The sequence below is a fragment of the Conger conger genome, chromosome 10 (genome assembly GCF_963514075.1).
Source record: "Conger conger chromosome 10, fConCon1.1, whole genome shotgun sequence".
In the NCBI taxonomy this organism is placed as follows: domain Eukaryota; kingdom Metazoa; phylum Chordata; class Actinopteri; order Anguilliformes; family Congridae; genus Conger; species Conger conger.
In genome coordinates this window covers 24,598,025-24,610,069 of record NC_083769.1, presented here as the reverse complement: position 1 = coordinate 24,610,069, position 12,045 = coordinate 24,598,025, and the positions used below count along the sequence as shown (strand labels likewise).

Sequence of the window (12,045 nt, the reverse complement as noted above, 5' to 3'; positions counted from 1 at the left end):
TGCATAGGTTCTTCCACAAGTCAAAGCATCACATCCATAACTAGGAAAATACATAGGAAGTGCTCAGGAGGGAGGACTAAGGTAGAGTTTGAAAAGGTGTGTTTTTAGTCGAAATAGGGGGAGGGATTCTGCTGTCCTGACAGTGGTAGACAAGTCATTCCACCACTGAGGAACCAGAACGGAAAACAGGCGTGAACGTGCAGCTCGACCGCCAGGTACTCATAGTGAGGGAACCATAAGGCGACCAGAGCTGGCAGACCGGAGTGGTCTAGCTGGGGAGTAGGGAGTGATCAAGGATTGTGTGTAAGGTGGGGCAGTCCCCTTAGCAGCCTGAAATGCCAACACTAGGGCCTTGAATTGGATGCGTGCGGCAATAGGAAACCAGTGGAGGCCAATGAGAAGCGGGGTGACATGAGCCGACCTGGGCTGACTGGTGATCAGGCGGGCTGCAGCATTCTGGACCAGCTGGAGGGGCTTGATGGCACACGCTGGGAGACCGGCTAAGAGGGAGTTGCAGTAATCCAGGCGGGAAATGACGAGCGCAATATACCCTATTGCATAAAGTATTGAGTATTTCAAATCAAATGTTAAATTAACTTCATACAATGCCTTTGTTCAACTCCATTTGGACTATAGCGACTAGTTCTGGGCACCACTCCGCAATAAAAAGGTGCAACAAATTTGTTTCTGTGTGTGCAATTTAAGATAAGAGGAAAGATTTAAGACACTTAATACATTCAGACACTTAAATTAAGGGGGTTTTACTTTATCTAAATGGGTTGAAAATAAACAATAGTCATGAAATATTTGTGTTCTTATATTATCTATTTCTGTAACATCAAGACACAACCTTTTCGGATAACCAATTTAGAATCTTGAAAATTGTTTAATATGTAAAGGAATAACACCCTCAATGTGTAAACGTGTTAGCCTACGGACTGAGTCCTAAGATGCCTGGTGCTATCCAGCTTCCACTCGGTAGCCTATACAAACTTGATAAACAACTAGACAGACCTGGATAAACAAACAAGGGCTCTGCTTTTAAGGTATGCGATCAGGTTAAAAAAGATAATTAAATAAATAAATGATATACCAACGAAAATGTTTTTGAATCGCAACAGATGACGCGATTCTGATCACCTGCATCACCGCCGTCGAGCGACGTTCATTGTTTACTGACGTCACACGTAGTCGAAGGCCCGTCCCCAGCCATGCGCATTGGAGTTGTTGTTGGGCTGGTTGTTATGACTGGCCGAGGCCTCGGACTAAATTAGGAGAGAAAGCCCGTCGCCGCACCGGGACACCCGCCATGGAGGGCATGGACCTGGACCTGGACCTAATGCAGAAATTCAGCTGTATGGGCACTACGGACAAAGATGTTCTCATATCTGAGTTTCAGAGACTTCTTGGGTTCCAACTTAACCCTGCCGGCTGCGCCTTCTTCCTGGACATGACCAACTGGTGAGCCCGAGGATATGGCCTGACTGCTCAGCTTGCTGGCTAAGGAATTAGCTAACTAGCCTGTTAGCTAGATATGACACCGATGTTAATTACATTTCACATTAGCTAGATTCTCCCCATAGCTACATTCTTTTGTCTGTAATACCTGTCACAGTTCTCTCGCTAAGTTAGTCCAAAATTACCTAAATACAGGACTTCTTCCTTTTGACTTCTGTTATCAGCCAGTTGCTGGTTTTAAATGGGACGTGTGCCAAAAATGTAGCTACCGTTACTGGCTATTAAAAACAAAGGGGATAGAGGGGTACATTTTCTTTCCAAAATAAGTACATTGAATTCCGAGTTTCAAACTTTTGGTTTCGTTTAACGTTATTCTAGTTCGCCGACTGTAAAACTTGACTAACGCCACCGAACGTGCATCGATTGAGGAAATTGAAATCGCGATGCGCAGTGACGTAATATTTCTACACGATTCATTGTATTTGAAATCGAAAGGACTTTTGCTTGTGATAATTGTCCCAAAAATACACATACGTTCATGACATTCAAGTTAATTCAGTAGTTTCTGTCGATGCAATTGTTCCTTTCTAGGATGTCAAAGGGAATAAAGTTAACGGACTTGTTAAGTTATTCCACGACCACTTTCCACTATCAAAGCATGCTCCGTAGCAAGATAGCTAGCTAGCTAACGTAGCTGTAGACAAGGTGGTTGCATAACAGTGACAATGGTTTAACGCTTATAACTTATTATACATGCGTTCAAGTAACGCAATGTTTGTAGTTTGCAGTTTTATCTATGAGAACAAACTCGCTGTATTTTATTTGAAAAAAATCATAACTTTGCGAGCTCGCTAATTTAACGTTAGTATTGAACAATGTTAACCTTTGGAATCGTCTATGAATCAGGCCATCAAACACGTCAGCAGTTTGCTAAACAGTCAATATCGCTATTCGTATGATAAAATAATTGCGAAGACTGCAGGGATCAGTGGAAAGCTGCCAGACTGATGTACGTGATTGTACACAACTGGCAAAACTGGGATTGCGTAATCGTATTAGTTACTTGCAGAGGTCTACGGTCAGGTCTGTAGAGTATAGTGAAGGTTTAAATACCTACAAATCAGTCATGTTCACTGATATATAGAAAAAAATGAGATTGTAGACAGTCACCCAACGGCTAGATAAATCATTATTAAACACGTGATGTGTACTATAAAGGCAGTCAGCCAGCTAAAATTAGATTTGCGACGTGCTTCGTCATGTCCTATGTAGCGGCTGTGCTCCCATGTCCTACATTGTACTTTCGTGTTTTAAATTTCACGGCCCACAAGTACATTGGACACGTACACTATATTTATTCCATATTACTTCGACACAGTAAATAAAATAATCGTAGTTGGGGATTCCCTAGCTTTTTAAATCAATTTTTATAAGATAAATAACTATCCAGAAATGTAAGTAAATGGAAATTAATTTTGTGAAGTCGTCCTGAACTAAAACTCATCCTCATTGTACAAGGTGGTCCACAGTTCAATAGTTAATTCCTATCGCTGTTGACATATCTGTATAGGCAAGCTTGTCCTTTTTTTTTTTTTTTTTTTTTTTTTTTTTAAGCTTTTAAAAAAGCTTGATGGGGATAGTGTAATTGCGTTTACATTTGTGGGACCCTCAGTGCATGAAAATACACTATCTGCTCCCTATACATTGTCAAGCCCCCTATCAGTTTCCACCACTGTTGGTGGTAACTTGTCTCCCTCTTGTGGATTCCTATTCCCTATACCGCACCTCAGTCCAGTGTTTTGCAATATTGATTGACAGCTTTGTTTGGACATGAAGATGCATGTACAGCTGTGGTCCCCTTACTCGGTCCTGGGGCCTTCCTCTGTATGCTAGTTTTCGTTCCAGTCACAATTGCAGTCCCAAACTTTAATAAGCTGTTAATTTTTCTTAATTATGTTCTTTTTGTGTTCAGAGGGATTATTTGCATTCTTAACCCACATTTTGACAGCTATGCGTGTAATGAAGAATAAAACTCCCATGTTAGTTTATTATGCCATATTGCATAATTTTGATTAATAGGCTCATAACATGCGTTTAATTTCATTCATCATTTTTTTCTTAAAATTTATCAACACAATGGCTTGTTATCATTTGCTTTGTTTTTTAATTCTGTATTATCTTCCAGGTGGTTAGTGTTAGTGGCCAGGCACGATTTCACCAATTAGGCACCGATTGATTCACAACAGTTTATACTTTTATCAGTTAAAAATGTGTAGCCTTTTATGTAATTACTTGCAATTAGCACAATATGAACAGGGGAATCAGTCGAAACATCATTAGCGTATAATTGAGAAATAATATCAGCTTGTTAAAGTTCTGTGAAGGAAAACCAGCATACACGGGGCGCCCAGGACCGAGTTTGCGAACCACTGCTGTACAGCACAACCCGTGGCAATGCCTTGTTACCAAGTAAAGCTGAAAGCTGTTTCATGAAGGAAATTGAAGGAATTCAGATATAGTACAAACTACTGCAGTTGTGCCAGGTTGTAGAGTACTTGTGTAAACAGTCAACAGCCTGAACTTTGTATCAAAAGAACTGCGACTCAGCATTGGAGGAAACGGGAGTGACGTAATTCATGAGTTCCAGTAACTTCTATGAATACCAGTGGCCTGTAATGCTACATTGGAAGTCCTTCTGTTTTATCTCTAAAAAATGTCTGTTGAACTAGGGAGCATTTGCAGCCAGCACATTTATCTGAATGATAAAGTTATGACGGTATGTTTGTAGTCCACGAGAAACAACCGTGGCTATTCAGTGTCAATCCCTTTTGTAGATTTCAAATAAGCACAAAAACATAAGCTGATTACAATCTTAGAGTCCAATTGCTCTCATATTTTTCTTTGTTATCAGTTTGGCCAGTGAATTGTTTGGGTTCCACGTTAGGGCATGTCTTCCCTTCCTTCCTTGTCTCTCATTCTCTCTCATTCTCTATCTCTTTCTCTCCGTCTGTCTACCCTCTCCCCTCTCTCTCGCTATCGCTCTATCTCTCATACACCCTCAAAGGAACCTGCAGGCAGCCATTGGAGCCTACTACGACTTTGAGAGCCCCAACATCAATGCACCATCAATGTCTTTTGTGGAAGATGTGACCATCGGGGAGGGGGAATCTGTGCCTCCAGACACGCCGTTCACAAAAACCTGGAGGATACAAAACACAGGTTTGTGCTGCCCAAATGAGCTGGTAACACTGTTCCAGGGCTCACCTGTCCTCTGATTTCCCTGTCAGCCCAAGCACTAAACTTTCTCCTGCAGTACGTTTTCATTTACATTTAGGGATTAACCCATGTTGTTATCCAGAACAACCTGCATGAGTGTTTACAAATATATATTACCCGCAACGAGCTAATGCCATTAGTCATTAGGGCCACAACTGGTAGCTGTCATTAATACATCAATTACTTGAAAGTAGCAGGATATATTTTCACCTTGATAGAAGAAGCTGAAAGTCTCAGGAGAGTTAATTTATTGAACAGAGTGGGTAAAGGTCCCAAGCTGCAGTGTTGTAGGATCAGGACGTATGGCTCTGCTCTCCTACAGCGGGTCTGCTTCATTCTGCAGCTTGGCTGATCTCAGAGAGGGCTTGAATATGCAAGACCAAAGCTAAGGAGAAAGGCCCTGCTACAGCTGTTAAGCAGATTTGGCGGCAAAGATCAGTAATGGGATTAGCCTTTCCATGTTATTTTTAAACCGGGTGCATATGAAGGCCTATTAAGCCAGTATTAAGCTCATGGTGCATAGTGCCCAGGTTTCTGAGAGTACTCCTGAACAGTGGTGCTCCTATCCGGTGGGTTGTGTGAAAGCATGTTACATTAGATTTCCTGTTTGTTGTTAATATAGAAACACACCTGCTGTATCCCCACTCATACAATTACTTCAGTCAGTGGTAGACAATGGCAATGTCAAAACTCACCTGAAGCATTTTAATATAGCAAAAATAGTCTTTAATTACAGTAAGGAGCATACCGGGTAAAAGCAAGGCAGGGCAATTACAAAATCATGTTAGAAAGGCCAAATGACAAAATGGTCATTGTCAGCAAAGCAGACAGTAAACCCCCTTGATCAAATACAGATTATTTTGTATGCATGTGATGTGATCAAGGAAACCAAATGGTCATTGTCAGCAAAGCAGACAGTAAACCCCCTTGATCATTCAGTATGGGCTTCCTAACCCCCCTTGATCATTCAGTATGATTGAGGTGTTAGGTGACCATTCAAGAACACTGAAGCAGGAAATGTATTCTTCCCTACAAAACCCATCCTCTATTAGTCTCTCATACACCAACAAACATAGGGGAAGTGCTGAAATCGGCTGTTTAAGAATGGAAGCTGGAAAAGCCGTGTCATACCATTACTGTTACAGGCAACAGAAATAAACAAGTAATCTTATTCCATTATACATTGTCGTAATCTGAATGGAATTTTTAATACCGTGACCATATATTGTGTATTGTATCGTATTGTCCCACCCCTTGTAGCATATGTGATCAACTTGCACGGACGCCGAAAGGAAGCAAGATCCATTACATTACATTAATGGCATTTGGCAGACGCTCTTATCCAGAGCAACGTACAGTTGATTAAACTAAGCAGCTGACAATCCCCCTTGAGCAATGCAGGGTTAAGGGCCTTGCTCAAGGGCCCAATGGCTGTGCGGATCTCGTTGTTGCTATACCGGGGATCGAACCACCGACCCTGCAGGTCCCAGTCATGTACCTTAACCGCTACGCTACAAACCGGCCCGGGAGGTAGATCCACACCGCTGGTTGGACACTAAGTGAACATTCTGCTTCCAGTGTAATTCTGTTCTAAGAGTGCTCTGCGCTGATCTACGCCTGTGTCATTGTTACTCGTATAAGTTGTGTAGATGAACTTGAGCAGTGTAAAAACGGACAAAGAGCATCTGCAAAAAATCATCAGACCCTACACCCCTGCCAGACCTCTTCGTTCAGCCTCCACAGGCCGCTTGGCACCTCCCCCTCTCAGAACCTCCACCTCACGCTCACGACTACTGTCTGTTCTGGCTCCACGGTGGTGGAACGAACTCCCCGTTGAGGTCAGAACTGTAGAATCTCTCCCCACCTTCAAGCGCAAGCTGAAGACACACCTCTTCAAGCAGCACCTCTCCCCATCCCTCCCTACCTCCCTGTGAACCTTAATTGTTGTCTCTGTGACTTGCTTTGTGTATCGGTATTTTTAGTTGGCTAGGTAAGCAGTGTTTGGATAGTTAACTTTGGTGACTTTTGCTCTGTTTGTTTTTTTTTTTTTTTTGGAACAAACAAAAAGGGCCCTTGTCCTTATCTTTGTTGTACAGGTAGCAGTTGAAATTGTACTTCCCTCTAGGGTCTTTCAGCGAACTTATCCCTGGTTATGGGTATGCACTTTGTTGTACGTCGCTCTGGATAAGAGCGTCTGCCAAATGCCAATAATGTAATGTAATGTAATCTGCTAGTGTAACATGTAACACTGTGTTAGTATGAATGTCATGTATGTGTGTATGTGCTTTTCAGGGGCGGAGTCGTGGCCACCGGGCGTGTGTTTGAAGTACGTGGGTGGAGACCAGTTCGGGCACGTGAACATGGTGATGGTGCGCTCTCTGGACCCCCAGGAGGTGTGGGACGTCAGCGTGCAGATGCGCAGCCCCGTGGCCCCTGGCATGTACCAGGGCCAGTGGAGGATGTGCACGGCTACCGGGCTCTTCTACGGGGGTGAGGGCCCCGTTACAAAATGGTCAACTTGGCCATCTGCTAAGACCCTGGTGGTTAACCACACACAGCCTAAATTTAGTGAATGGTTGGGATTTTGAACTGAAACTGCATTTGCGACACCCAGTAATTTATTTCCATTTGTCGATCTTCCTTGTATGATCACAAGTTCTCAGGGAATGACAAACGGAAACATCTGTGTATCTCTAGGACTATGACCAAACTATACTGAACCTTTTAGACCAGTTGGACTGGACCGTTAAGACTGCAAACATTGGAGGCAAACTTACTGTTGAATGATTTTAAATGAACATTCCATTCAATTTAGTATGCCACCAATGCCTTTTTAGTACAAATGTACTTGATTTAGGTATAACAAAGGCAACTAGCTGATGCATTGCTTACCTGTGAGTTATTTTTCAAGGTAAGAACAAATATTACATTGATTAAAGTGTATTATAACACATTTTATGTTTATCAATATTTAACGAATAATTATCAACCTTTGTTCTCTCTGCGTTTTTCTTCATCGGCAATTTTTGTTTGCCGCGCGCTACCGTTTCAAGCTGTTAGCTAATATTAGCTAGCGTTAGCTAACGCTTGTGGCGAACAGAACAAAGTTGGAATATGTTGCGTAATGTTAGCATCTTGAACGCAAGTCAGGTCTTGGTCTCTGTCTGAGGCATTATGAAGCAGAATTCTCACAAAGGCTACTCTATTGGCTAGCGGGTAAAGCTGTTGTTAATGTGATGACCTCTCGCTCCCTCTGCAGACGTGATCTGGGTGATCCTGAGCGTGGAGGTGGGCGGTCTCCTCGGCGTGACGCAGCAGCTCTCCTCCTTCCAGACGGAGTTCAACACGCAGCCGCACCGCAGCGTGGAGGACGACTTCAACCCCTTCGCCTCGCCGCAGAAGAACAAGCACGTGTCCGGAGAGGACAGCCTGAACGACCGGGGGGGGCAGAACGGACTGTCACACAACTCTGTTAATATAGCACCCAACGGGCTCCAAAGCAACCTGTCAGTAGTGACTTATAAACAGGTATGTACAGACGAGAGCTGAGGCAGAGGGCCTGGGAGCAGGGGCAGCCGCCCTCCTGCAGAGAGTGTGTGGAGTGTGTGGAGTGTGTGGAGTGTGTGGAGTGTGTGGAGTGTGTGGAGTGTGTGGAGTGTGTGGAGTGTGTGGTGTTTGTGTATGTGTGTGTGTGTGTGTGTGTGTCTCATACAAGTGAGGCTGCTTGTACTTGTGTGGGTAAGACGCCGTTTGTTGGTGCAACTCAAAGATTTCATAAATACACATGAGCAGGTTGTCAATATAATGACAATTATATCAATGGGTGGGGCTATCATATGCCATCTATGTATGAGTGGCCAATCACTGAGGTGACTTCAGGGATTCAGAGATCATCGTAGCTCCACCCCTTCTCAGAAAGGGCTACAATGACCTGAAAACAGGAGCGCTGCAGAGTATGTAACATGCCAGTAAATAAACAAGCATAATCATGAGTTATCACAAATAATGACAAACATCACACTCACAGAATGGGTGTAGTGAGAGATCGCAGCTCTTGACCCACTACTGCCTGAAGCTAAGGCCCCTCTGATGAAGACCGGCAGATATACCCAATCAGTGCAAAGAGACATAGAATGTCCTATGATGCTTAGAATGACGCTTATTTTTTATAATACATTTTTTAAAGGAAATGGACAAAGCCGCCTTGTAGCAGTTATTTTAATTATTTTATTGTGATTTGCTGGGGCAAAACATTTTTCTCCCATCTGGAAAAAGCCTGGTCAGATCCTCTTAACCAAGAGCGTGAATACTAATACTGAATACATTTTGCATTAAACAGGAGCAAGGTCTCATCCACATCTTCAGGAGTTCCTTGTAAGAACCTTAGGTCAAGCATGATGTTGCAATATCCCCGTGCGGTGTTCCAGGTGTTAGCGTTATCACCAGCACTGTGTAAATGTGCTTTTCACACCCGGCTGTTGTGGAGCGCAGCCTGCGTCACCTTCGGCCCTGTTTTTCACTGGAGACCGCTCCGGCGGATCCACGCCGACGGTTCACACGCCGCGGGTTCAAATGGCCGAGGTGCGGCGCTGCCGTCTTTGTGCCTGCTCTTGCGTCATACGCCGAATGGAGTAATCCAGCCCGATATTGCCACACCCCAGTGGACACAGGCATTTGGAAATGTACTGCCTGGCTTTTGTGGTGCCTTTCTGAACGCTTTTTATGACTCACAAAGCATGCGGTGCAAAAGCCTGGGCTTTGTGGATATGCTTCATTTCGCGGAAGCGACCGGTACAGGGTTTGCAATATTGACCGTGGGTGTAAAAATAAATAGTTGGAGTCGTGTTGAAAGAGCAGAAAGATCTAAATCTGATTATTTTCATTATTCATGCTGCAGCTATGAATGGGGCCAGTCCTCTCCCTCCAGTTGCAGTCATACTCAGTGCTTCTCTTTAGATAGCTTAGGACAGGGGTCGGCAACCCTGGTCCTGGAGAGTCGCAGGGTGTGCTGGCTTTCGTCTCCACTTTAAAATAAGCAACCGATTCAGACCCAAGAAACCAGGTGAGGTGAGTTAACTGTGTGATCAACGGCTTTCACTGATCAATTAATGCCAAGTAACAACGAAAGCCAGCACACCCTGCGGCTCTCCAGGACCAGGGTTGCCGACCCCTGGCTTAGGAGGTGCTGGCGATTTAAAGACTATACAGCCGTTTAAAATAAATACTGTTGGTAATGCACCCTTTCGAAATTAGGCCAGGAAAATACAGAACGAGAAAAGCCACCGCACTACCGAACAGGGTGTGCAAAAATTAACCGAAGAATCAACAGTTTAACGGTAAAAAGAAACAAGCCTTTATTTATATATTTAGCTGTCTAATTGCATTTTTTGTAGTACATTACAATATGCAGATATGTCTCTCTCTATTTCTCTCCACAGGGGATTCATGGACCCTATCCTTTTGGACAGTCTTAAAACATGGGAATGTGTTTCGCTCAGCTGTGCTGCAAGGCAGTGTTGCCTTGGCCTACTGGGGGCAGGGGGGTTTGGGAGAGGGAGGTGGGGGTTACTGAAATTTGATATTGACTCCTGATAGACGCACCCCCGCCCCCCCACCACCACCCACCTCGCAAAACAACAAGTGAAGATGAGACCTTTCTCATTTCCGATCTGCAGTTCAACAGACACCACCTGACGTATGCATGTGTGAATGCTAACTTTAAAAGGAGTGCTATAAATCTTTTAAAATTGAAATACACAAGATTGTTTTTTCTTTTTCCTTTTGGCTTTTATTTAAAGTTTGTGTTTATTTTATTTCTTCTTTTTTTGTCACGACAGTAGCGTAGAGGCTGGCTTGGGTGAGAGAGGGTGTGTGCTTGTGTTTGTGTGTGAATGCTACATGCAGGGGGATAAAAGCCATTGAAAAGTCATTTAGCCTACTGAGAAACTAGTTTTCAAACAGATATTTCACTTTTTAATAGAAGTTCTGTTTTACATTTACATTTCGATTATGATTTTATGGTGTTTACTTTTTGGGAGAGATTGTATTCAAATATGCAAATAAGCCTGTTTTAAACCACACTCTCATCCTCTTTATGGCTTAATGCTTCTTGCTTACACTAATTTCCCTTAAAAACGTACTGTTTTTTTACAGACAGTACAAGGAAATACAGCCAATATCAGCAGCTAATATTTTTGTGATCCAGCTGAGGGCGCTGTTGATAAAAACTACGACTAGCCTAGTTGGGTTGTCACCTGAAAGAACTTTTATTCATTTGGCGTCCGCGCATTCTGTCAGCAGTTTTAAAGTGGCTCTTGTCATATGAGGTCGAAATGTGATCCAAACTAGGCGACTGGGCAAAAGTATTATTGTACACCACAGCTCAGTTGTTGAAAGATAGTCACGCAGTGCTGGTAAAAGAAAGCTTGCATGTCTTTTTTTCCATGCTTAATTAAAGGTAAGATTAAAAAGGTTATTTTGTGGTTGAGTCGATCCACCTGTCTGTGCGTCATAGGTCATCGCATGCGGCCCAGTTACAAATGTCTGTTTGCTCAACCCAAAGACAAACAGTCTCAACCTGACAAAGTTCCATGAATTTAAGTTCACATCCAATTAATATGAAGCTAAGCTCTGAAAATCTTCTGTATGCCTCCAATAGACAGAACAGCTTGAGCTAAAGTTTTGGTGGTGCATTAACATTTAGGCCACACAAAACAGATTTGGAATAAACATATTATTTTGTGCGCAAAAGAGTTTGAATACCTTGCCCGAATGTTTGTTTTCTTGCTTTAACTGGGCTGATTGTCAAGGGTTTTGTTTATTTTTTTTCCATTGTGGATTGGCATGGTGAATGGATGAGATGGAAGTCTTTATAGAGTCCTATGATAGCATATTTACGAGAAATAAGAAGGAAAAAAGGCAAAATAAATAAAAGCATTTTTTTCCCAGTGTGTATAAATGAACATTTGTATGATTAAATGAACACTGAAAATGGAAAAAAATAATCTATGGCTTTTTGTGTCCTCTTTTATTCTTAATGAACCAACAGGTCGCAATAATAATTTTAAAAAATGTTAATGTTACGGGAGCATAATATAACATACAGCAGGTATTATTATTAAAAATGTGGAGGGAGTGTATTACTAAATAGAGTATGTGAAGACATTTTTAGCTTGCTAATGGGTTCATATGTGGGTTGCATGTGTATTGTCACTGCTTAGGGCTGGAGGCCTACCAGCCTCTTTGTTAATCCTGAGCTCAACAGTACTCTTTTTCTTTTGAATAATGTTCCAAACGTTTTATTAGCCTATG

General features: G+C 42.7%; 1 protein-coding gene across 1 annotated transcript; it reads left to right on the top strand.

Moving 5' to 3' along the window:
* The first annotated feature begins 1,186 nt into the window (after positions 1-1,186).
* On the top strand, positions 1,187-11,738 carry LOC133138541 (protein ILRUN). Its single transcript, XM_061257383.1, has 5 exons — positions 1,187-1,461; positions 4,523-4,677; positions 7,027-7,224; positions 7,994-8,262; positions 10,173-11,738. Exons 1-5 carry the CDS (start codon positions 1,310-1,312, stop codon positions 10,206-10,208), a joined length of 810 nt encoding a protein of 269 aa, XP_061113367.1. The 5' UTR covers positions 1,187-1,309; the 3' UTR covers positions 10,209-11,738.
* The last annotated feature ends 307 nt before the right edge of the window (positions 11,739-12,045 follow it).

Coding starts and splice junctions, on each gene's coding strand:
- LOC133138541 (XM_061257383.1), top strand. CDS start 1,310: ATGGAGGGCATGGACCTGGACCTGGACCTAATGCAGAAATTCAGCTGT. Junction 7,225..7,993: donor TACCGGGCTCTTCTACGGGG/GTGAGGGCCCCG, acceptor CTCCCTCTGCAG/ACGTGATCTGGGTGATCCTG. Junction 8,263..10,172: donor CAGTAGTGACTTATAAACAG/GTATGTACAGAC, acceptor TTCTCTCCACAG/GGGATTCATGGACCCTATCC.